The sequence below is a fragment of the Neovison vison genome, chromosome 9, assembly GCF_020171115.1.
Source record: "Neovison vison isolate M4711 chromosome 9, ASM_NN_V1, whole genome shotgun sequence".
In the NCBI taxonomy this organism is placed as follows: domain Eukaryota; kingdom Metazoa; phylum Chordata; class Mammalia; order Carnivora; family Mustelidae; genus Neogale; species Neogale vison.
Window position 1 is genome coordinate 37,085,518 of NC_058099.1, and position 25,941 is coordinate 37,111,458.

The 25,941-nt window shown below is 40.5% G+C and overlaps 1 protein-coding gene across 3 annotated transcripts in view; it reads left to right on the forward strand.

The window, feature by feature from the left end:
• Positions 1–25,941, forward strand: part of KIF24 (kinesin family member 24) — a 94,056-nt gene that overhangs the window by 43,078 nt on the left and 25,037 nt on the right. For all 3 annotated transcript variants that reach the window (XM_044265498.1, XM_044265497.1, XM_044265496.1), the window contains exons 6-8: positions 1,803–1,890; positions 17,300–17,421; positions 18,274–18,379. In XM_044265498.1, the coding sequence (XP_044121433.1) occupies positions 1,803–1,890; positions 17,300–17,421; positions 18,274–18,379 (316 nt within the window). The remainder of the gene's footprint in view (positions 1–1,802; positions 1,891–17,299; positions 17,422–18,273; positions 18,380–25,941) is intronic.

The window sequence follows — 25,941 nt, forward strand, 5'->3', positions numbered from 1 at the left end:
GTCTTATGTGAATTATCTCATTTCCCTTTAGGGGGGATAGAGAGGGCCCATGTGACAGATTACCTCACGGGTGCTTATCAGAAAATTTCTGACTGATGGGTTTAAGACACATTTCTGGGGGAGGTTGAAACTGCAATTATGTAAGGTATGAAGTCCCAAATTAACTCATAAAAGTAGAGGTTAAATTGTTTTTATACCCCTGCATAAAAAGTGATAGAAATTTATTTTTTACTTATAAGATTTAAAAATCTAACAGTACATTTTGGGCTGTTCATTAGGAACTTTTCTGGGGTGAGCTCATGGTGGTAGGGCCTAAAAAGTATGTTCAGGAATGACATGAGGGCTCTGAAAGCTAGAGCCTTCTTTTATTCCAGAAACCTAACTGTTCCAATAGTTGTTTTCTGATAGGTTACAGGGATTGGTGAAGCTGTTTTCCTCCAGTCCTTCTGCAAAAATTTGGAAGTTTGGTGTGAAACCTAAACTAAGAAAAAAAAGGTACCTGAGTAGTTCAGTTGGTTAGTCCGACTCTTGCTTTCTGCTCAGGTCATGATCTCAGGGTCGTGGGAATGACCCCCGCATCAGACTCCCCACTCAGCGGGGAGTTTGCTTGTCCCTCTCTCTCTTTTCTTCCCCCACATCCCTCTCTCTTTCAAATAAATGAATAAATCTTTAAAAATTAAAAAAATTTTTTTTTTTCATTTGAAAAATTTTTTTCATTAAAAAAATGAAAAATCATTTTCTTTTTTGGCTATAAAGTGGAATTCCATTCTTAACCTCAATCACTATTTTACTAAGGGAGAAAAATAATCTTAGGGTCTTTAATGGATTTAATATGTGCCCCTTGATATATCTGATTTAGTGATGATGATGGACTATAATCTTACATATAGGCCTGAGAAATTCAGTTACAGCACCAGATCTCCCTTTCTCCTTTGGAAGATGTATCAAGACTCCTTAAATTGGAAATAAAGTAGAATCCCATATATACTGGCTTAAGCTATTTAGGGAAGTCTTTTTTTTTTTTTTAAGATTTTATTTATTTATTTGACAGAGATCACAAGTAGGTAGAGAGGCAGGCAGAGAGAGGAGGAAGCAGGCTTCCCGCTGAGCAGAGAACCCGATGTGGGGCTCGATCCCAGGACCCTGGGATCATGAACTGAGCCGAAGGCAGAGGCTTTAACCCACTGGGCCCACCTAGGCGCCCCAGGGAAGTCTTTTGCTCAAATAACTAGAATGCCTAGAGGAGAATTAGACCATAGGACCTGTTTATTTTAGGAACTCAGGAATGATAAAGAACCCAATTTCTTTGCTCAGCTCTGTCTTCTATGATATTAGCTTCCAAAACTGGCTCTCTGGTGGATATAGAATGGCTGGCACTGCTCCCAGGACTACACATACTCTCACTTCCAGAAAGAGCAGCAGCATTTCACTCCCAGGCACCTAACAACCAGAAACTAGTAGGACTTTATTTTGATTGGACCAGCAGAGATCCCATATCCAGTCCTGAGCCAATCACTGAAGCCATGAATATACCCTCCACTGATTGGTATAGGTCTGAATCCTGTGTTCATTCTTTTCATTGTAGTTAAAGATCCTGACTTGTTTACAGCAGTTAAAGACCATCTCTGAAGCCCAGGGCTGGGGTCAAGGAAGTGTGGGAGTGGGCGGGAGGATACATATCAATCTCACTCAAATAACAGAACTGCTCCCTAATTGTAGAATAATGGAATGTTTTCTGGGGAGGCAAGAACAAAGTTCATTATAGCAGGTCTGCCATACCAACCATGTTCTTGTATCTGCAGGCTCTTTGCAAGAGAAGATAGCAAGCACGTGATACAGATAGTGGGACTGCAAGAGCTTCAAGTGGATAGTGTGGAGCTCCTCTTAGAGGTAACTCTTCTTTCCTTACTACCCACCCCAGACACACACACAGTAGCCTAAGTACAGGGAAAGAATTCATTTTGCTATTTAGCAAATATAATAGACTCAGATTTAGCCAAATGGCCATGAGAAGCATGCCACTTCAACATTTGTAAAATATGAGTCCTCTGAGAGAATAGCTCCCTCCTCTACAGGGCTGTGGTCTCAGTGCTGTGGAGCATGGGGAGAACCTAATGCACGACCAGGGTACTTTTGTGCTAGTTTCACAGCTGCTAATGTATAGATTTCTATGGTAGTAGGAAAAGCTGCTGGAGACAAATGGCTTTACTTTAAGTAAAAATTGTTAACAGGTAAGGGGGGTTCCTGACTGGCTCAGTCAGTAGAGAATGTGGCTCTTGATCTCAGGGTTGTGAGTTTAAGCCCATTTTAGGTGCAGAGATTACTTAAAAAAAATTTTTTTTTAATAGGTAATACTTTTACCTGGGTTTAAAAATTCAAGAGACACAGGGGTGCCTGGGTAGTTCATTCCATTGAGCATCTGACTCAACCACTCAGGTCATGATCTCAGGAGCACGAGATCAAGCCCCGGGCTGGGCTCCATGCTCAGCATGGAATCTGCCTGTTCCTCCCCCCTGCTGGTTCTTGTTCTCTAAAACAAACAAACAAATAAATAAAAATCTTTGGGGAAAAAAATTCAAGAGTTACAATGAAAATATTCCTTCCATTCTCTTTTCAAACTGAAGCGACTAATTTTAAAGGTTTTTTTTTTTATACCCTTCCAAAGGTTTTTTCTCAGAGATATTTTTAAATCTTCGTTTAAAAGTTATCTTTTGGGGGCGCCTGGGTGGCTCAATGGGTTAAAGCCTCTGCCTTCGGCTCAGGTCATGGTCCCAGGGTCCTGGGATGGAGCCCCACATCGGGCTGTCTGCTCAGTGGGGAGCCTGCTTCCTCTCTCTCTGCTTGCCTCTCTGCCTACTTGTGATCTCTGTCAAATAAATAAATAAAATCTTAATAAAAAAAAAAGTTATCTTTCGGGGTGCCCGTGTGTCTCAGTCAGTTAAGCGTCTGCCTTCAGCTCAGGTCATGATGCTGGAGTCCTAGAATCAGTCCCACATCAGGCTTCTTGCTCAGCATGGAGTCTGCTTCTCACTCTCCCACTCCTTCTGTGCTCTCTCTCTCAAATGAATAAATAAAAATCTTAAATAAATAAATGTTATCTTTTAACACTTTTTCGTTATTAGATATAAACCCTACAAAAATACTAAGAAGATAGAAAAATAAAGGCCACCTCCCACTTACTATATACAATTCCCCATTCCCCACTGAGATATCTACTGTTAACAGTTTAAAATATCAAAACAAAACAAAACACCACACAGTTTAAAACATTTAAATTTTTTTCTGTACTGGGAATTTATTAATTTATGTACAAATATATTTTTGGTGACTCTTCCTTTAATGCAGTGGTCCTCAACCCTAGCTTTACATTGTGTCATTAGGGAGCTTTTTTCCCTTCAGGTAAAAAAATGGTTTAACCATTTTTATTGTGAAAAATAGCACTCTACAGTAAAATGCTTAAAGACTAAATGTGTTTAATATAAAGAAACAAACCTTTTTTTCTTTTTTAAGATTTTACTCATTTATTTGAGAGAGAGACAGAGATAGTGAGCCAGGAGAAGAGGGAGAAGCAGAGGAGTCTGAGACAGAGCTCAATCCCAGGATCCTGGGATCATGACCTAAGCCAAAGACAGATGCTTAACTGACTGAGCTACCCAGGCACCCCAAGAAACAAGCACCTTTATAATCAATTACCGAGATTAAGAAATAGAACATTTTAGGGGTGCCTGTGTGGCTCAGTTGGTTAAGTGTCTGCCTTCAGCTTATATCCTATTGTGGTTTTAATCTGCATTTTGCTGATTGAGAATTAAACTGAATAGCCTTTCATATATTTTTTAAAGATTTTATTTATTTATTTGACAGAGATCACAAGTAGGCAGAGAGGCAGGCAGGGCGGGGGGGAAGCAGGCTCCCCACTGAGCAGAGAGCCCGATGCAGGGCTTGATCCCAGGACCTTGAGACCACCACCTGAGCTGAAGGCAGAGGCTTAACCCACCGAGCCACCCAGGCGCTCCACTTTTCATATTTTTTTTAATTTTAAGATTTGATTTTTCAGTAATCGCCGCATCCAATATGGGGCTCAAACTCACAACCCTGAGATCAAGAGTCATACACTCTACTGACTAAGCCAGCCAGACACCCCACTTTTTATATTTTTAATTTATCTAATGGGTTTCATCTCTTGGGAATGCCAGTTAGGGTCTTTCCCTCCTTTTGGGTTGTATATTACTTACTGATTGTATATTCTGGATGTGAGTCATTTGTCAGGTGTTTGTGTGGGTTTTTTTTAAGATACTATTATTTATTTGACACAGAGAGAGAGAGAGACCACAAGAGAGGGAACACAAACAGGGGGAGTGGGAGAGGGAGAAGCAGCCTTCCTGCCGAGCAGGGCGCCCGATGCTGGGCTTGATCCCAGAATTCTGGGATCATGACCTGAGCCAAGGGCAGATGCTTAATGACCGAGCCACCCAGGCACCCCTCATCTGTCAGTTATTTTGTGTCTTATAAGCATGTTGTCTCATTCTGTGGCTTGTTTTTCTCATTTCATCATGGTGTATTTTTAATGCTTGCTTGAGTCCCTCTGAGGTTAGTTAAATCAGAATCTCTTCGGATTAGGCCCAAATGTAGATATTATTTTAAACTGAAATATAGGTCACATACCATAAAATTCACCATTTTAAAGTGTATGCATCATTTTTTTAATATATATTTGTGTGTGTATGTGTGTGTGTGTGTGTATTTTTTTTATTATTATGTTTTTGGAGAGAGAAAGAGTATGCGAACATGCATGAGCATTGGCCAAAATCAAGAGTTGGATGCTTAACTGACTGATCCAGTCAGGCACCCTACATATCTTATTAAGTTTTAATCTAAATATCATAATAATCACCCTCTTAAAATATCCAATTTAGTGATATTTACAGAATATTCAAAAGTTGTGCAGCCATCATCACTATCTAATTCCAGAACATTTTCATCACCTCAAAGTGAAACCCTGTACCATTTGGTGGTTACTCTCTATATCCTCTGCCTCCAGGTCTGGAAATCACTAATTTCTGTCTTGATGGATTTGTCTATTTTGGTCATATTATATAAGTGGAATCATACAATAGGCAACCTTTTGTTTCTGGCTTCTTTCATTTAGCATATTTTCAAAGCTCATCCCTGTTGTAGCATATATAAGTACTTCATTTTTATGACCAAGTAATACTCTATTATGGATATATTATTAATATTTTGTTCATCCATTCATCAGTTGATAGACACATAGGTTGTTTTTACTTTTATAGAAACCAGTATTATGAATGATACTGCTATGAACATTCACATATAAGTTTTTGTGTAGACCTATGTCTTCCGTTTTCTTGAGCCTATGCCTGGGAGTGGAATTACTGGATCATACTTCTTGAGGAACTGCCAAACTGTTTTCCAGAGTGGCTGCACCATTTTATAGTCCCACCCACAATGGATGAGGGTAGATGTTATTTTAAAAGCTCATCAGGTGATTCTAACCTGCAGCCCGCAGCCATTGTAGTCATTCTTTTAGTATATCCAGCAAGCCTGGCCAGAGAGAGAGAGAGAAGGCCAGAAGGACAAGCTGGATTCTTGGCAAAACCTACCTTTAAAACAGCGTCACAATACACCCTTCTTGGTACTTGGGTATTAAAATGGCATGGTGACCCACCAATGAGGACTTTTTTCTAACAGTTTCTTTTTGCTAGGACAAATAGATAAATTTTGCTTATATTTGCCTCTTATTTGTGTGATTATATCTTATTCCTGAGTCCTGGGACCTAAAACCCGAGAATAGCATATGAGTGTGGCTATCTTAGAGTTACCTAAGAACCAAGAGCCCTTTTCTATCAGTTTTAAAAACAAAGGTTTGTGAGATGTGGTGAAAGGGCTTCCCTGAAGCTGACCATCCTTAACCTCCCTCCATTGTGGAGTCCTAAGGAAATTGTTTCTCATACTCCTATTTGCTATTATCCTCTCGCCCGCCCCCTTCCCCAGACATTCCTTCATTTGGCAGGGAGTTGCAGGAGAGTTGGTCCCCAGGATGCTTTTATCCCTGAAGATTAAACCAACTGAATGGAAAAGGAGCAAATGTTGGGAGGAATTCCCTTTTCTGTAGCTATGGGCCATCACTGTATCAATGGGCAGTCTGTTGTCAGATCATCTCTTCTACCCTGGAAGAGTTTTATGCACTGCTCTTTCCTGAGTTATCTTTCCTGAGAAGAGCAGAAAGAAGTTTCTTGTTAGTCAATGTGTTATCTCATTGCCATTGATACTCTGTAATATATATGACAGTGTACAAGAAAGCCAGCTGAGATCAAGGTGGAAAGTTGATATAAATTATGGATACCCTCATAAACATTTGACTCAAAACAACAGCACTTGCTAACTCAGGTCTCACACTTTCTCAGGTATCACTGTTCATGCTCACTCAGGTATCACCCATGTGTTTGCTCAAGTGTCACGATCCGGTGTCATCTTTGAGTGTTGCCTTCACAGATCACCCTCAGGTTCACTCAGGCATGGCCACTTGTTGGCTGCCTGCACAACTAGCAGCCTCATTTTTTATGGGGTTTTGTCCTTCCAGGGCCTTTCTCCTTCAGGTGTATTGTACTACCTTGTCTTTTTTTTTTTTTAAGATTTTATTTATTTATTTGACACAGAGAGAGATCACAAGTAGGGAGAGAGGCAGGCAGAGAGAAGGAGGGAAGCAGGCTCCCCGATGAGCAGAGAGCCTGATGTGGGGCTCGATCCCAGGACCCCGAGATCATGACCTGAGCCGAAGGTAGAGGCTTAACCCACTGAGCCACCCAGGTGCCCCTGTACTACCTTGTCTTTTTTTTTTTTTTTAATAAACATGTAATGTATTTTTATCCCCAAGGGTACAGGTCTGTGAATCGCCAGGTTTACACACTACACAGCACTCACCATAGCACATACCCTCCCCAGTGCCCATAACTCCACCCCCCTCTCCCAATGCCCCTCCCTGCAGCAACCTTCAGTTTGTTTTATGAGATTAAGAGTCACTTATGGGGGCGCCTGGGTGGCTCAGTGGGTTGAAGCCTCTGCCTTCGGCTCAGATCATGATCTCGGGGTCCTGGGATTGAGCCCCACATCAGGCTCTCTGCTCAGCGGGGAGCCTGCTTCCTCTACTCTCTCTCTCTGCCTACTTGTGATCTCTCTCTCTGTCAAGTGAATAAATAAAATCTTTAAAAAAAAAAAGTCACTTATGGTTTGTCTCCCTCGCGACCCCATCTTGTTTGATTTATTCTTTTCCTACACCCCAAACCCTCCATGCTGCATCTCCACTTCCTCATATCAGAGAGATCATATGATAGTTGTCTTTCTCCGATTGACTTATTTCACTAAGCATAATACCCTAGTTCCATCCACGTCATTGCAAATGGCAAGATTTCATTTTTTGATGGCTGCATAGTATTCCATTGTATATATATACCACATCTTCTTTATCCATTCATCTGTTGATGGACATCTAGGTTCTTTCCATAGTTTGGCTATTGTGGACATTGCTGCTATAAACATTTGGGTGCACGTGCCCCTTCAGATCACTACGTTTGTATCTTTAGGGTAAATACCCAGTAGTGCAATTGCCAGGTCATAGGGTAGCTCTATTTTCAACTCTTTGAGGAACCTCCATGCTGTTTTCCAGCGTGGTTGCACCAGCTTGCATTTCCACCAACAGTGTAGGAAGGTTCCCCTTTCTCTGCATCCTTGCCAGCATCTGTCATTTCCTGACTTATTAATTTTAGCCATTCTGACTGGTGTGAGGTGCTATCTCATTGTGGTTTTGATTTGTATTTTTCTGATGCCAAGTGATGTGGAGCACTTTTTCATGTGTCTGTTGGCCATCTGGATGTTTTCTTTTTCTTTTTTTTTTTTCTTTTTTTTTTTTAAAGATTTTATTTATTTATTTGACAGAGAGAGATCACAAGTAGGCAGAGAGGCAGGTAGAGAGAGAGAGAGGAGGAAGCAGGCTCCCCGCTGAGCAGAGAGCCCGATGCGGGACTCGATCCCAGGACCCTGAGATCATGACCTGAGCCGAAGGCAGCGGCTTAACCCACTGAGCCACCAGGCGCCCTTTTTTTTTTTTTTTAAAGATTTTATTTATTTATTCATCTGGATGTTTTCTTTGCAGAAACGTCTGTTCATGTCCTCTGTGCATTTCTTGATTGGATTATTTGTTCTTTGGGTGTTGAGTTTGTTAAGTTCTTTATAGATTTTGAATACTAGCCCTTTATCTGATATGTCATTTGCAAATATTTTCTCCCATTCTGTCAGTTGTCTTTTGGTTTTGTTAACTGTTTCCTTTGCTGTGCAAAAGCTTTTGATGTTGATTAAATACCAATAGTTCATTTTTGCCCTTGATTCCCTTGCCTTTAGCGATGTTCCCAGGAAGAATTTGCTGCGGCTGAGTTGTCAAAGAGGTTGCTGCCTGTGTTCTCCTCAAGGGTTTTGATGGATTTCTTTCTCACATTGAGGTCCTTCATCCATTTTGAGTCTATTTTCATGCATGGTATAAGGAAATGGTCCAGTTTCATTTTTCTACATGTGGCTGTTCAATTTTCCCAACACCATTTGTTGAAGAGACTGTCTTTTTTCAACTGGACATTCTTTCCTGCTTTGTCGAAGATTAGTTGACCATAGAGTTGAGGATCTATTTCTGGGCTCTCTATTCTGTTCCACTGATCTATGTGTCTGTTTTTGTGCCAGTACCATACTGTCTTGATGATGACAGCTTTGTAATAGAGTTTAAAGTCCGGAATTGTGATGCCACCAACTTTGGCTTTCTTTTTCAATATTCCTTTGGCTATTCGAGGTCTTTTCTGGTTCCATATACGTTTTAGGATTATTTGTTCCATTTCTTTGAAAAAAATGGATGGGATTTTGATAGGGATTGCAATAGATATGTAGATTGCTTTAGGTAGCATAGACATTTTCACAATATTTATTCTTCCAATCCAGGAGCATGGAACATTTTTTTTTAAAGATTTTATTTATTTATTTGACAGAGATCACAAGTAGGCAGAGAGGCAGACAGAGAGAGGAGGAAGCAGGCTCCCCGCTGAGCAGAGAGCCGGATCCCACGGTCTTGGGATCACGACCTGAGCCGAAGGCAGAGGCCCCAACCCACTGAGCCACCCAGGCGCCCCAGCATGGAACATTTTTCCATTTCCTTGTGTCTTCCTCAATTTTTTTTATGAGTACTTTATAGTTTTCTGAGTATAGATTCTTTGCCTCTTTGGTTAGGTTTATTCCTAGGTATCTTATGGTTTTGGGTGCAACTGTAAATGGGATTGACTCCTTAATTTCTCTTTCTTCTGTCTTGTTGTTGGTGTAGAGAAATGCAACTGATTTCTGTGCATTGATTTTATATCCTGACACTTTACTGAATTCCTGTACAAGTTTTAGCAGTTTTAGAGCGAGCCTTTTGGGTTTTCCACATAGAGTATCATATCATCTGCAAAAAGTGATAGTTTGACATCTTCTTTGCCAATTTGGATGCCTTTAATTTCTTTTCTTTTTCTTTTTTTTTTTTTTTTGGATGCCTTTAATTTCTTTTTGTTGTCTGATTGCTGAGGCTAGGACTTCTAGTACTATGTTGAATAACAGTGGTGATAATGGACATCCCTGCCATGTTCCTGACCTTAGCGGAAAAGCTTTCAGTTTTTCTCCATTGAGAATGATATTTGTGGTGGGTTTTTCATAGATGGCTTTGATAATATTGAGATATGAGCCCTCTATCCCTACACTTTGAAGAGTTTTGATCAGGAAGGGATGCTGTACTTTGTCAAATGCTTTTTCAGCATCTATGGAGAGTATCATATGGTTCTTGTTCTTTTTTTTATTAATGTATTGTATCACATTGATTGATTTGCGGATGTTGAACCAACCTTGCAGCCCTGGAATAAATCTCACTTGGTCGTGATGAATTATCCTTTTAATGTACTGTTGGATCCTATTAGCTAGTATTTTGGTGATAATTTTCGCATCTGTGTTCATCAAGGTTATTAGTCTGTAATTCTCTTTTTTGATAGGATCCTTGTCTGGTTTTGGGATCAGGGTGATGCTGGCCTCATTGTACTACCTTGTCTTAATGGGGATGCCAGGTCTTCCCTGCCTTTACAGAGGATACACCAACTTATCACATTTCTCAGATTTGGAATCAAAACTTCTTTTGTCAGGGCATTGATAAGTATTTTTTAGTTGCAGAATTTATAGATTTTTAAGTCATTTCTTTAGCCATTTGACATACTTCTGGGTGTCCATTCTCAAACATCTACTAAATCTGTCTCCTGTTTTAAATTATCATTGCCCTGGCTATAATTGGTAGCAGGGAGCACATGGGAAAATCTTCCCCAGTTGTATGCTAGTGATAGAGACTTCCTGTGTACACGGTGCCTGTACCGCTGAAGTGCTCTTATCCCTCCTTTGGTATATTTGCAGAAAGCTTAGTGATTAAAGCCTCATAACCAGACAGACCTGGGTTGCAGTGCCATATATCCTTGAGCATGTCCTTCACCTTTCTGAGCCTGAAACATGTGGATGGTAGTAGATGATTGGGTTGGGTGACAGAGAAGGAAATGGGATAACATACACAAAATGCTTCGTGTGATGCTAGCTCAATTTGTCACAGCTATTCCTTTTTTTTTTTTTTTTTTTTTTTTGGTCCCCCAGTTTTGTTGGAAGCAAGCAAATAATGAAAACCATTGCCGTTAAAAACACAAATAAATGAGTTAAATAACACCATCAGGTATTTGTGGTTTTTTAAAAGATTTTATTTATTTAATTGACAGAGAAATAGAAAGTGCACAAGTTAGTAGAGCAGCAGGCAGAGAGAGAGGGAGAAGCAGGCTCTCCGTGGAGCAGGGAGCCGGCTGGGGGCTCAGTCCCAGGACCCTGGGATCATGATCCGAGCAGAAGACAGCCGCTTAATGACTGAGCCACCCAGGCACCACTCAAGTATTTGTTAACCAATTGGTTTCCCATTCACTATCTTAATGCCTCTATCGGTACTCCAAATGTTGCTTTGTTTCATGTTCAGGGTATTTTTTTTTCTTGCTTTTTAAAAAATTTATTAGCATATAATGTATTATTTGCTTCAGGGGTACAGGTCTGTGAATCATCAGTGTTACGCAATTCGTAGCACTCACCATAGCACATACCCTCCCCAATGTCCATCACCCAGCCACCCTATTTCTACCCCCCACCCCCAGCAACCCTTAGTTTGTTTCCGAGGCTAAGAGTCTCTTACGGTTTGTCTCACTCTCTGGTCCCATCTTGTTTCATTTTTTCCCTCCCTACCCCCTATGACCACCCCTCCACCTTGCCTCTTAAATTCCTCCTATCAGAGAGATCATATGATAATTGTCTTTCTCTGATTGACTTATTTCGCTCAGCATAACACCCTCTAGTTCCATCCACATCGTTGCAAATGGCAAGATTTAGTTTTTTGGTGACTGCATAGTATTCCATTATATATATATATATATATATATATATATATCTCACATCGTCTTTATCTATTCATCTGTTGATGGACTTCTAGGCTCTTTCCATAGTTTGGCTATTGTAATGTCACATCTATTTATATTAATAATATTTATTTATAATGTCCCTGAATGTTTCCCAGGCAACAGAATTCAGCAGTTGTCTTGACTTTCTTTGGTGGTAGGTCCCCATTTCACTACTCACATAACATGTTTTGTCTAAAGGAAGGACCTAGATTTAGAAACTTGCCTAATAGACTTTAGTTATGGAAGGAGGAATTAGAGAAGGAGGTACTGAGAGGAAAAAGGAGTCTAGTCATTTTTAAGTTGATTGTACTAATTTTGCTCAGCTCCTAGACTTGCATTTCACCCCAAATAAATGTCCATTTTTTTCCTCTTTATTCTTTCTTTTTTTCCTTCCCTCCCTTTTTTTTTTTCCTTCTGTCACTTGTACTGGAGAGCCCATAGAATCTCACATTGATCTATAAGGCTCTGTTTCCCCCCATGAAACTCTGATTGTTTGACATTTGTGAAAAGAAAGTTTTAGGAGTTTACAGAAAGATGTTAGTTCTTGAGGCACCCGGCTGGCTCAGTCAGTCTAGCATGAAACTCTTTTTTTTTTTTTAAGTTTTATTTATTCATTTATGTATTAGAGAGAGTGCAAGCAAAGAGAGCAGCAGGAAGAGGAAGAAGCAGACTTCCCACTAAGCAAGGAGGCTGATGTGGGACTCAGAGATCATGATCTGAGCCGAAGGCAGCTGCTTAATGAGCCACCCAGGCATCCCTAGAGTGCAACTCTTGATATCAGGGTTGTGAGTTTGACTCCCACATTGGGTGTAGAGATTACTTAAAATAAAAAATCTTGAAAAAGAGAAAGAGAGCTGTTCTTTTTTTTTTTTTTAAAGATTTTATTTGTTTATTTGACAGACAGAGATCACAAGTAGACAGAGAGGCAGGCAGAGAGAGAGAGGGAAGCAGGCTCCCTGCTGAGCAGAAAGCCTGACGCGGGACTCGATCCCAGGACCCTGAGATCATGACCCGAGCCGAAGGCAGCGGCTTAACCCACTGAGCCACCCAGGTGCCCCGAGAGCTGTTCTTTATTAAAATGAATATTTATGGGGTGCGCCTGGGTGGGTTTAGTTGGTTAAGCATCAGACTCTTTTTTTTTTTCCAATTTATTTATTTTCAGAAAAACAGTATTCATTATTTTTTCATCACACCCAGTGCTCCATGCAAGCCGTGCCCTCTATAATACCCACCACCTGGTACCCCAACCTCCCACCCCCCCCCCCCCGCCACTTCAAACCCCTCAGATTGTTAAGCATCAGACTCTTGATTTTGGCTCAGGTCATGATCTCAGGGTCTTGAGATTGAGTCCTCATGTGGGGCTCCTTACTCAGCCGGAAGTCTGCTTGAGATTCTCTCTGCCCCTCCCTCCGCTTGCACAGTAGGTGTGCTCTCTCTCTCTCTCTCTCTTTCTCTCCAAAATAAATAAATAAATCTTTAAAAAAATATTTTATTTATTTATTTGACAGACAGATCACAAGTAGGCAGAGAGGCAGGCAGAGAGAGGAGGTAGCAGGCTCCCTGCTGAGCAGAGAGCCTGATGTGGGGCTCGATCCCTGGATCCTGGGATCATGACCCAAGCCAAAGGCAGAGGCTTTAACCCATGAGCCACCCAGGCATCCTTAAATAAGTCTTTTTAAAATGAATATTTATTGAGAATTTACCATGTGCCAGTCATGATTCTAAATGCTTTACATGGGGGTGCCTGGGTGGCTCAGTGGGTTAAAGCCTCTGCTTTCGGCTCAGGTCATGATCCCAGGGTCCTGGGATCAAGCCCCACATTGGGCTCTCTGCTCAGCAGGGAGCTGCTTTCCTTCCTCTCTCTCTGCCTGCTGCCTCTCTGCCTACTTGGGATCTCTGTCTGTCAAATAAATTTAAAAAATTAAAAAAAAATAAATGTTTTACATGTATTATCTTTTTTTGTATTGTCATTTTTTTAGTTGTCTTAAGTAATCTATGAGATTATGATCTTACAGACAAACTAAGGTTCTGAAAAGTTAAGTGACTTGCAAAATTTTGCTCATTGCAGGTTCACCCAACCATATGTCAGAGCTGGCATGCATACCCAGTCTAACTTAGATTTCACTACCTTAACCCCCTACACTTGAGTCTGTATGTCACTTGGAAAAATTTGTCTGATGATCTTCACTAACTGAGTCATTTTACTCCTCAGAGTTCAGCTGCTTTATTTCAGTTTCTGAAGGGAATGGTGATGGCAGTCTATTTCTGAAGCTGAGGAAATGACCAGAACCAGAAATTCCTTCATGCCTTCCCTAAAAGGCATTTAGTCAGGAAATTTCTCAACATGTTGGGTTTTCTGAGACATACTCACAGGTACCTAATATATCATGATAGATAAGGTGGACAAGGTGCATGGAAAACCATGTGTAAAAGTCTATCATACAAGCCCAAAAGTCAGTCTTTCTTGGCTCCCCTGGGGGTGAACCACAACCCATCCTTTGAGTTTCTGTCACCATCTACAGTTCCTGGCCCTGAGGCCTCTCAGACCTTTCACTATGTCCTAGTGGAAGTAGCATGTTCACTTTCACATGTGGCAGAGGACACCTGGCTTCTAACCCTAGCCCGACCATATTTGACCTTTGTGTTCTTGGATAAGTCACCAACTTCTCTGTGTTTTTTCCCTTATCAAGCATATTGTTTACATAAATTTCGAGATTTAAAAGATCTCCCCTGTCTCTTCATGGTGCTTGTAAAAGACCAAAATGAACAAAAAAGCAAAAAAGGTGTGAGAACCCTAAAACTAGAAGGAAACACACCAGACTCTTGTTAACCCTGGGATTATGGGAGGTATATATTTTCTTAATATTTTTCCTGTATCTTCCAAGTTTTCTGCAGTAAGCACATCTTCTTTTCTGATTAAAAAAAAAAAAGGAAAGATTTAATAAAAAGAACATCACACCTTCTCATCATGGCCTTACAGTCTAAGTAAGCATGAAGTCAGAGTGACAGGGGACATCAGTTACAGATGTGCCTTTCGTGGCCCAGCCAGCCTTTGGAGCTCAATGGGCAGCTCATGGCAGGGGCACCTGCCACACCCATTTTAAGGGACTACTGTTCTCACTCTTCCCATTTTTGATTAGCAGTAACATACTAGCCATGTAGTTGAAAATCCAGTGTTACAGAATTAACAGGTTCTTCCCTTTATAAAAAGATTCATCAGATAGACCTGTTATACTTTTAGTAGATTCTAAATTTGATTTTAAAGTACAATTCTAAATCTCATGTACAGATAATTTTTAGAAACACAACTACTTAAACCATGAAGGAACTTACTAAACATTAAAAAAAAATTTAAACATTTTTTAGTTAAATTCAATTAACATGTATTATTGGTTTCAGAAGTACAGGCCTGTGATTCATCGGTCTCATATAATAAGCAGTGCTCATTACATCACTTGCCCTCCTTAATGTCTATCACCCAGTTACCCCATCCCTTCACCTCCTCCCTTCCAGCATCCCTTGGTTTGTTTCCTATGTTTAAGAGTCTCTTATGGTTTGGGACGCCTGGGTGGCGCAGTTGGTTGGACGACTGCCTCCGGCTCAGGGCGTGATCCTGGAGTCCCGGGATCGAGTCCCACATCAGGCTCCCAGCTCCATGGGGAGTCTGCTTCGCTCTCTGACCTTCTCCTCGCTCATTCTCTCACTGTCTCTCTCTCTCAAATAAATAAAATCTTAAAAAAAAAAAAAAAGTTGTTATTAAAAAAAAAAAAAAAGTCTCTTATGGTTTGTCTCCCTCTCTGGTTTCATCTTCTTTTATCTATTCTTCTCTTCCCCTGTGAGCTCCTGTTTTGTTTCCACATATGATCATATGATAATTGTCTTTCTCTGATTGACTTTTTTTTTTTAAAGATTTTATTTATTTATTTGACAGAGAGAAATCACAAGCAGACGGAGAGGCAGGCAGAGAGAGAGAGGGAAGCAGGCTCCCTGCCAAGCAGAGAGCCCGATGCGGGACTCGATCCCAGGACCCTGAGATCATGACCTGAGCCGAAGGCAGCGGCTTAACCCACTGAGCCACCCAGGCGCCCCTCTCTGATTGACTTATATCACTTGACATAATACCCTCTAGTTCTATCCATATTAGTTAAACTTGTAAAAAGTACCTGCGTGTTAAGATATTTTATGGCCTATTGTTGAAGTTTGAGTCTGGCAACTTTGGGACTCTTAATTTGGAAACTGTGGTTATGTTCAGTAAAATATAAATTAAAAATTTGAAAGGTTGAGAAAATTGGATAGGACTTCCTTACCCTTAATTCACTGCAAAATAAATGAATTTATCAGAAGTACCTGACAACTTAGTGGAAACTCCACATGACTTTGGAGTCAGACATACTGGATGTGGAATTTGGTTCTGTCACACAACAGCTTTTTGTGAGCAAATCAACCTCTTTTTTTTTTTCTTAAGATTTTATTTATTTATACAGAGACAGACAGTGTGAGCAGGGAAAGGGCCAGAGAGAGAACCTCAGGCAGACTCTGTGCTGAGCACAGAGCCCCACCAAGGGCTCAATCTCACCACCTTGAGATCATGACCTGAGCTGAAACCAGGAGTTGGACACTCAACCAACTGAGCCACCCAAGTGCCCTGTGACTCAACCTCTTGAATTTGTCTTCAACATATACTGGGCATAATATAATGAACTCACGGGGCACCTGGGTGGCTCAGTGGGTTAAAGCCTCTGCCTTCAGCTCGGGTCATGATCCCAGGGTCTGCTCAGCCGGGAGCCTGCTTCCTCCTCTCTCTCTGCCTGCCTCTCTGCCTTCTTGTGATTTCTCTCTGTCAAATAAATAAATAAATCTTTTTAAAAAATATAATGAACTCACCTCATATCTAGGCTGTTGTGAAGATTCTATCAAATAATGTTTTATTTAATAAATACTTTTTTTTCATTTTTAAGTAATCTCTACACCCAACATAGAGCTCAAACCCACAACCCCAAGATCAAGAGTCACATATTCCACTGACTCAGCCAGCCAGGCACCCCTCTGTCAAATAATATTTCTTCACCTTTTTGATTCTCAGTAATCAGCACTCCTTCCTCTGTCCAAAATCAGGGCAGCATGTTCACATATGGCTGTGTTTTCAGTGGCAAGAGGCAGTCCTGAGACTTCACCTCTATTTCCCCTTTCCCTTTGGACTATAGGGACCCAAGTTAGTCTCTACTTCAATGATCTTAATGGAAATCCCGTCGATTGTGATCATGTCAATTGTGATAGCTCATTACTTCCATGTTCCCACACATCATGCTGGCCCCCTCTGTGACTGCTTCCTGGTGGAACAGGTGATTGTAATCAGTCATTCCATGATGCATATTTCTGTCTTTGCTTTAGTTCCTAAGATAGATGGGTGGTATGGGACATGGGACATTGCCTTAGAGACAAGTCATGCCCTGGAGACTGTAGTCAGGCTAAATCTATCAAAGATATTGAAAAGAATATATAAGATCAAGAAGTAAATTATCTCTTGAGCTGTTGAATGTTCTTCCCAAGGTTAGTATTCCCCATTGTTTGCACTGCTGTTGGGTACTTATTCTGTATGATTACATGTTTAAGCAGCTTTCTACATAGAATGAAAATACTGCCGTGTACTGACAGTTATATGCCTAGTTTCTGTGGCTCTCAGCCAACACTTAGGAGCCAGGGGAATTTTTTACTTCTTGAGGGAATCACCCTATGGATTTTATTTTCAGGTGATTCTGAAGGGCAGCAAGGAGCGCAGCACTGGGGCCACTGGAGTTAATGCGGACTCCTCCCGCTCCCATGCTATCATCCAAATTCAGATCAAGGATTCAGCCAAGAGGACATTTGGCAGGTGAGTTGGAAATATGCAAGGAATTGCATTGTCTGCCTTTCCCTAATGTGACTTTGAAATATGTGTTATCAACAACAGGACATTCTGCCACCATAGAGTTTTTCATAAATATCAGGGATACAGAGTAGAGTTGTTAGCCCTGAAATAAATCATTGTATTAAAGTGCCATCAGTTGATTAACCATGAAGTAATGACCTATTGTTGGTCAAGCCTAAGTCATTAAAAGGGACATTGATTGCTTCTAACGTGAAACACAGTATCAGCAAAGAAATAGTAGGAAATGCATCTCAGCTTACAGGCCAAAAAAAAAAGAAAGAAAGAAAGAAAGAAAAGAAAAAAATTAATCTATCCTCCTTGAAAGAAGCCATAAGACAATTGGGTACATTCATTGCTCCTCTAGCGCTATCTTAGCAAACTCTGCCACACTGATGGATGAGCCTCTCTCACCTCTGAGTAATGAGTCTTTTTTTTCTTACTTACTTATAATTCCTCCTCTTCTTCTTCTTCTGTTTTTGAGGGGGGGGACCTGGAAAGCAGCCCACAAAAGTTTCTATTTAATTACCTAAGTGGTCACCTAGTGATTTGCATTGTAGTCATTTAGCCTTATAGGAAGAATGTTTTATTAATTTTATTAATTTCTCACAAATTATTAAAACCAACAGAAGTATCTGAGCAGTGAGGGCAACAGCTGACAGATCAGAGTCTTCTAATAATTTTGGAAAGCTGACAGTATGTTTTTTCTTTCCAGAGGTTGGGCCAGTGTTAGTTTCTTCCTGCTGCCCCAAAATGCTGACTGATGTAAAAATAAACCAAGGCCCCCAAGAAGTTATCCCTGCTGTGTGTTTTCTCTAGGATCTCTTTTATTGACTTGGCTGGCAGCGAAAGAGCAGCAGATGCCAGAGACTCAGACAGACAGACAAAGATGGAAGGCGCAGAAATAAACCAGAGTCTTCTGGCTGTAAGTTGTTTGAAAGTTTTGATTTAAAAATCCTTCTTTTTTTTTTTTTTTTTTTTTAAGATTTTATTTATTTATTTGACAGACAGGAATCACAAGTAGGCAGAGAGGCAGGCAGAGAGAGAGGGGTAAGTAGGCTCCCCACTGAGCAGAGAGCCCGATGCGGGGCTCAATCCCAGGACCCCAGGATCATGACCTGAGCCAAAGGCAGAGGCTTTAACCCACTGGGCCACCCAGGCACTCCTAAAAATCCTTGAGAGATTTTTGCCCCTCTTTACATGCAGCCAGAGTGGGTGAAGGTGGGGTGGGGTAGAATCAGCAGAGCAAGGGCATGCTCCTGTCTGGAAGTGGGGTTCCAGGGTTAGAGATAGAGGCTGCCCAATCAGATTCTTAGAAGTTCTAGGCAACTCTTTCCTTCTGTTCCTGCCTTCTCTTCCTCTGGCCAATCCCTTAGGAGCAGAAAAATATTTCGGCAGCAGCTGAATGGTTAACTTAGGTAAGCTTTCTCTCTCTCATCAAGTTTTTAAATTGTATTAATTTTTCAAACAACAAAATAGAATAAATCACATAATGACCTCCCAAATACTTGCATCCAGCTTCAACATGTGAAAAATCTACTGAACCCTTTCTTTCCCCTGGTTAGATTATTGTAAAGCAAATCCTGTCATCTTGTCATTTCTTCCACAAATGTTTCATTATCTCGAAGAGATAAGGACTCTTACTTTTGAATATAACTGTAAAGCCATTATCATACCTGAGGAAGTAATTATATAATGTTATCTATTATCCAGGAAGTATTGTGATTTCTCCAGTTGTCCCATAAATGTCTTTTCACAGTTTGTTCAAATCAAGATGCAAACAAGACCCTTGGATTGCTTTTGATAGTCTCTTTTATTCTATATCAGTTCTTTTGTTTTCTCTCTCTCTTATTTTTTTTCAAAGATTTTATTTATTTGACAGATCACAAGTAGGTAGAGAGGCAGGCAGAGAGAGAGGGGGAAACAGGCTCCCCCAGGCGCCCGGGTTTCTCTCTCTTTTAATATCAGTGTATTTATTGAAGAAAACTGGGTCCATTTGCCCTATAAGATTTTCCAACATTGGGAATTAGGTTGACTGCATCCCCACATTCATGTTTATCATCATACTCTAGCCTCTGTGTTTTCTATAAAGTGGCTAAGATCTGTATTCGTGCTGTACAGGAGGGAGCCACTAAGCCACATGTAGTTATTGAGCACTTCAAATGTAGCTCCTCCAATGCCTAAGTATAAGATATACACTGGATTGTGAAGCAGGTATAATATCTTATTAATATTTTTTCATATTGATTACATGCTAAAATAATATTTTTGCTGGTTTTTTAAATGTATTTGGCTATATTGGATTACATATAGTTAAGATTATATAATTAAGATTAATTTCAGGGTACCTGGGTGGCTCAGTCAGTTAAGCATCTACCTTCAGCTCAGGTCATGATCTCAGGGTCTTGGGATCAGCCCACATTGGGATCCTTGCTCAGAGCGGCTTCTGCTTCTCCCTCTCATCCCCCCACTCATGCTCTCTCTTGCTCACTCTCTGAAATAAATAAAATCTTAAAAAAAAAAGATTAATTTCATTTTTTTAAAATGTGGCTACTAGAGATTTAAAATTATACACAAAGTTTGCGCTTGGGGCTAATATATTCCTATTGGGAAAGCACTGTACTAGAAGCTTGATCAGATTGAGGTTCTGGTTTTTTGGCAGGAATTCATGGGTAGTTTTTAGACTTCTTATAGGAACACATCAGGACGTACAGAATGTCTGGTTGTCTTTTTGTTATTTTTTTAAAAGATTTTATTTATTTATTTGACAGAGATCACTAGTAAGCAGAGAGGCAGGAAGAGAGAGTGGGGGAAGCAGGCTCCTTGCTGAGCAGAGAGCCTCATGTGGAGCTTGATCCCAAGACCCTGAGATCATGACATGAGCTGAAGGCAGTGCCTTCAGTGCCCACTGAGCCACCCAGGTGCCCCTCTTTTTGTGATTTTTAAGAATTAAAGGTTCAAGTGTTGACAGCGTAATTTCTCCTTTATAGTTTCCCATCAGACTTTTTCATTTAATGGGTTTACCAGCTATAGATAAGCATCACCTGTATCTATTGTTCCTTTAGGGATTCTGAAATTGTGATATTCTTTTTTTTTTTTAAAGATTTTATTTATTTATTTGACAGACAGAGATCACAGTAGGCAGAGAGAGAGAGAGAGGAGGAGGAAGCAGGCTCCCCGCTGAGCAGAGAGCCCGATCCCAGAACCCTGGGATCATGACCTGAGCTGAAGGCAGAGGCTTTAACCCACTGAGCCACCCAGGCGCCCCTGAAATTGTGATATTCTTATTCTCATATTCCTTCTTTATTAGCTGGAAGAATTTTTCTTCAAGTATGTGATTATGATTATCCTGAAATATAGTTCATTCAGTAGAGACAAGATAAATGCTTGCTTGATTCTTTGCCTTTACTCACCAGTTTTCAGAATGATTGTGTCCTAGTAACCTAAACCCGACCAATTAATTTGTTGTTATTTACTGTTTTGTTTGGTTTTGTATTATTATAGACTGATTGTAATCATTATTTTTGTTATTTAAATATACATCCTTTGGGCAGTGGGAGCCTTTTCAAGTATGTTCCTCTAGTTTTTTGACCAACTATTAGTCTCTAATAGCTTCTAGCTTCCTGGCATTCTGGCAAGACAAGATGTTCCAGGCTCCTCTTGTACATTTCCTTCCCCAGACCTTGAATTAGGCAATTCTTCAACAAGCCTTGGTTTTAGAAGGAAATGGCATTTTGAGACCAGTTAGGGGTGCTAGGGCTTACTACCACTGGGTTAGTCCTTGCTTCTAGGCGTTTTTGTTGTAGCGAGGAAACTGATTTTTTAAAATTATTTTTAGTAACATATATTATTTGTCCCAGGGGTACAGGTCTGTGAATCATCATGATTTTTTTTTTGAAAGAGGAAAATACATTAAGGATTCATATTAATAAATTAATTCAAAAGCAGGGTAAGCAGGAGAGGAAGAGGCAGGCTTCCTGGCAAGCAGGGAGTCTGATGCGGGGCTCGATCCCAGGACCCTGGGATCATGACTTGAACCAAAGGCAGACATTTAACAATTGAGCCATCCAGGCATCCCACAGCATTTATATAATTTATTTGCTCTTCTTCAGTATATATGTGTTTCAAAATAATGCTGATATTTTTCATAATATGATTATTGAATTTGGATTAAGATTTCTTTGCAGTTTCCTCTTCACTCTTAGGTTGTATCCCACTTAGGTGTACAGTCATAATACTGTGTTGCACAGTCATTTGAAATCTTTTCTATGTGTTTAAGCTTACCAATTTCATATTCGGTTGAAGTATAAACTGTAGAACAAGCCAATCTGAAAGAAGTCTTGTGTCTATCCCTGTCCTCGCAAACCTATTACCTCCCACTTCTTAGATAACCATTTTTTTACTTATATATATATTTGTATTCACCTCGAAAAAAAGGGTAGTACACTGTAAACACTTTGCTCTTTTCACTTAACAATATCCTAGCACTCACTATGTGGCTATATGTAGACATCTTCCTTGTTCCTTTTTGCAGCTGCATAGTGCTGCCTGTGCCCCTCCATATTATTTAAGTCCTTCTGATCAGAACTGAAGTCTCCACCTAGGCACTTTATTTCCAGGCCTCATGAGGGATAAATTGCAAGGCAGAGAGAGGTGAGAAAGACAATCCGCATTTCTTTTTACTTTTTCAGTTTCTGAATAATTTTTTTTAAAGATTTTATTTATTTATTTGACAGAGATCACAAGTAGGCAGAGAAGCAGGTGGAGGTGGTGGGGGGAAGCAGGCTCCCCGGTGAGCAGAGAGCCCGATGCGGGACTCGATCCCAGGACCCTGAGATCACTACCTGAGCCGAAGACAGAGGCCCAACCCACTGAGCCACCCAGGAGCCCCTCATTTTTGAATAATTTTAGATTTACCAAAACAAAGTTGCCAAAATTAAATACACAGCATTCCTTCACCCAGTTTCCATATTACTAATATCTTGTATAACCATAATAAAATTATCTAAATCAGGAAATTAACATTGGTATAATACCAAGACAACAACAATAACATTGGTATCATACTATTTACTAACCTACAGACCTTGTGTGAATTTCACCAGTAGTCCCACTAATGCCCTTTTTTGGGTCCAGGATCCTATGTTACGTTTAGTTGTCATGTTCTCATAGTCTCCTCAGTTTTTGTCATCTGTGACTTCAACACCTTTGAAGAGTGCTGTCCTGCCTGGTTTTTTGGTTTTGGTTGTTTTTGGGGTTTTTTTGTTTTGTTTTTTGTTTTTTTTTTAATATTTATTTGACAGAGAGAAATCACAACTAGGCAGAGAGGCAGGAAGAGAGAGAGGAGGAAGCAGGCTCCCTGTGGAGCAGAGAGCCCGATACGGGGCTCGATCCCAGGACCCTGAGACCATGACCTGAGCCGAAGGCAGGGGCTTTAACCCACTGAGCCACCCAGGCGCCCCAGTTGTTTTTATTTTTTGTGTTTTTTGGTTTTTTTGCAGATTGTCTGTGAATTTGGGTTTATTCAGTGTTTTCTCAAGATTAGATTGAGGTAAATTGAGCAAGAATACCACATAAATTGTACCCTTCTCAGTGAATTATATAGGTGGTACATGAAGTCAGTATGTCTCATTACTGGTGATGTTAACTTTGATCACGTAGTTAAGATGGTTTGTGCTAAGTTTCTCCACTGTAATATTAACCATTTTCCCTTTGTAATTAATAAATACCTTGGGGCACCTGGATTGGTTAGGTGTCTGCCTTTGGCTCAGGTCATGATCCCCACATCCCGGGATCATGCCCTGTGGCGGGCTCCCCTCTCATCAGGGAGTCTGCTTCTCCCTCTGCTCATGCTTTCTTGCTTGCTCTGCATGTTCTCTCTCTCTCATAAATAAATAAGTAAATAAGTGAATAAATAAATAAATGACTTATGGGGAGATAGTCTAAAACTATGCAATTTCCTATTTACATCACACTTTCACTGCCTAATTTTATCATCTGTTGATGATATTTTTTTAAGATTTTATTTATTTGAGAGAGAAAGAGTGAGCATGAGAGGGAGAAGTTCAGAGGGAGAAGCAGACTCTCCGCAGAGCTGGGAGCCCGATGTGGGACTTGATCCCGGGACTCCAGAATCCTGACCTGAGCTGAAGGCAGTTGCTTAACCAACTGAGCCACCCAGGTGCCCTTCTGTTGATGATTCTTAACCTGGAACAATCATTACTGTGATGTTTACCTGGTGAGATTTCCTGTTCCTATCATCCTTTTTACATTAATTGGTTGGAATTCTGCTGTAAGACAGAGCTGTCTTGGGGCGCCTGGGTGGCTCAGTGGGTTAAAGCCTCTGCCTTCAGCTCAGGTCATGATTTCAGGGTCCTGGAATCGAGCCCCGCATCGGGCTCTCTGCTCGGCAGGGAGCCTGCTTCCTCCTCTCTCTGCCTGCCTCTGCCTACTTGTGATTTCTGTCAAATAAATAAATAAATAAATCTTTAAAAAAAAAAAAAGAGCTGTCCTTTCCCTACAACTAATTTATTAGATTATTTATAAAGTAAGATATTTCTTTTATTTGCTAGATTATAATACATTTTTATTATTTATTTTATTGCTTAGATTGTTCTCAAAGGCTGATAAGGATTAGTGGCCACACTTGGATTTGAGTATGTAAGGGGCAGGTGTAACTCAGGCCAAGGGTTTGGTTACCTGTTTGTCCCTTTTGGAGAACTGTCCCAGTGGTAAAGTTTGGGGATATTGCATTGATTTGTAATAAAAGAGGAAATTCCCTTGTACAGGTTTCTCCCGCTATCTGAAAGTAGAACTTCCCTATGAAATTTTTTGTAAGCTAAAATGGCATAAGGCAAAGAAGTGATTACCATTAATTTATATGGGAACAAAGGTGAGCATTTCCAGACCCCAAAAATAACTTCTTAGGCTTTTCTAATACCTTAGCACACATCTTGATAATGGATGCAGAAAATAAATCAAGATAAAGCACAGGTGGGCCTGGCTGGCCCAGTCACTGTAGCATGTAACTCTTGATCTTGGGGTCATGAGTCAAGCCCTACATTGGGCACAGAGTTTACTTTAAAAAAAAAAAAAAACTAATAGAAAAGAACAAAAGATAAAGCACAGATGGTTGCAGACACAGTTCAAAACTATGGCTTAACCAACTGAGCCACTCAGGTGCCCCTACTTTTATTTATTTATTTACTCATTATTTTTGCACCACACCCAGTGCTCCATGCAATATGTGCCCTCCTTAATACCCACCACCTGGCTCCCCCAACCTCCCTCCCACCCCCACCCCTACCCCCACCCCCACCCCCGCTCCTTCAAAACCCTCAGGTGGTTTTTCAGAGTCCATAGTCTCTCATGGTTCACCTCTCCATCCATTTCCCTCAACTCCCTTCTCCTCTGTATCTCCCTATGTCCTCCATGTTATTAGTTATGCTCCACAAATAAGTGAAACCATATGATAACTGACTCTCTCTGCTTGACTTATTTCACTCAGTATAATCTCTTCCATTCCCATCCATATTGCTACAAAAGTTGGGTATTCATCCTTTCTGAGGCATAATACTCCATAGTGTATATGGACCACATCTTCCTTATCCATTCGTCCGTTGAAAGGCATCTTGGTTCTTTCCACAGTTTGGCGACTGTGGCCATTGCTGCTATAAACACTGGGGTACATATGGTCCTTCTTTTCACTACATCTGTATCTTTGGGGTAAATACCCAGTAGTGCAATTGCAAGGTCATAGGGAAGCTCTATTTTTAATTTCCTGAGGAATCTCCACACTGTTCTCCAAGGTGGCTGCACCAACTTGCATTCCCACCAACAGTGTAAGAGGGTTCCCCTTTCTCCACATCCTCTCCAACACACGTTGTTTCCTGTCTTGCTAATTTTGGCCATTCTAACTGGTGTAAGGTGATATCTCAATGTGGTTTTAATTTGAATCTCCCTAATGGCTAGTGACGATGAACATTTTTTCATGTGTCTGATAGCCATTTGTATGTCTTCATTGGAGAAATGTCTGTTCATATCTTCTGCCCATTTTTTGATATGATTATCTGTTTTGTGTGTATTGCGTTTGAGAAGTTCTTTATAGATCCTGGATATCAACCTTTTGTCTGTACTGTCATTTGCAAATATCTTCTCCCATTCCGTGGGTTGCCTCTTTGTTTTGTTGACTGTTTCCTTTGCTGTGCAGAAGCTTTTGATCTTGATGAAGTCCCAAAAGTTCATTTTCGCTTTTGTTTCCTTTGCCTTTGGAGACATATCTTGAAAGAAGTTGCTGTGGCTGATATCAAAGAGGTTACTGTCTATGTTCTCCTCTAGGATTCTGATGGATTCCTGTGTCACATTGAGGTCTTTTATCCATTTTGAGTTTATCTTTGTGTATGGTGTAAGAGAATGGTCGAGTTTCATTCTTCTACATATAGCTGTCCAACTTTCCCAGCACCATTTATTGAAGAGACTGTCTTTTTT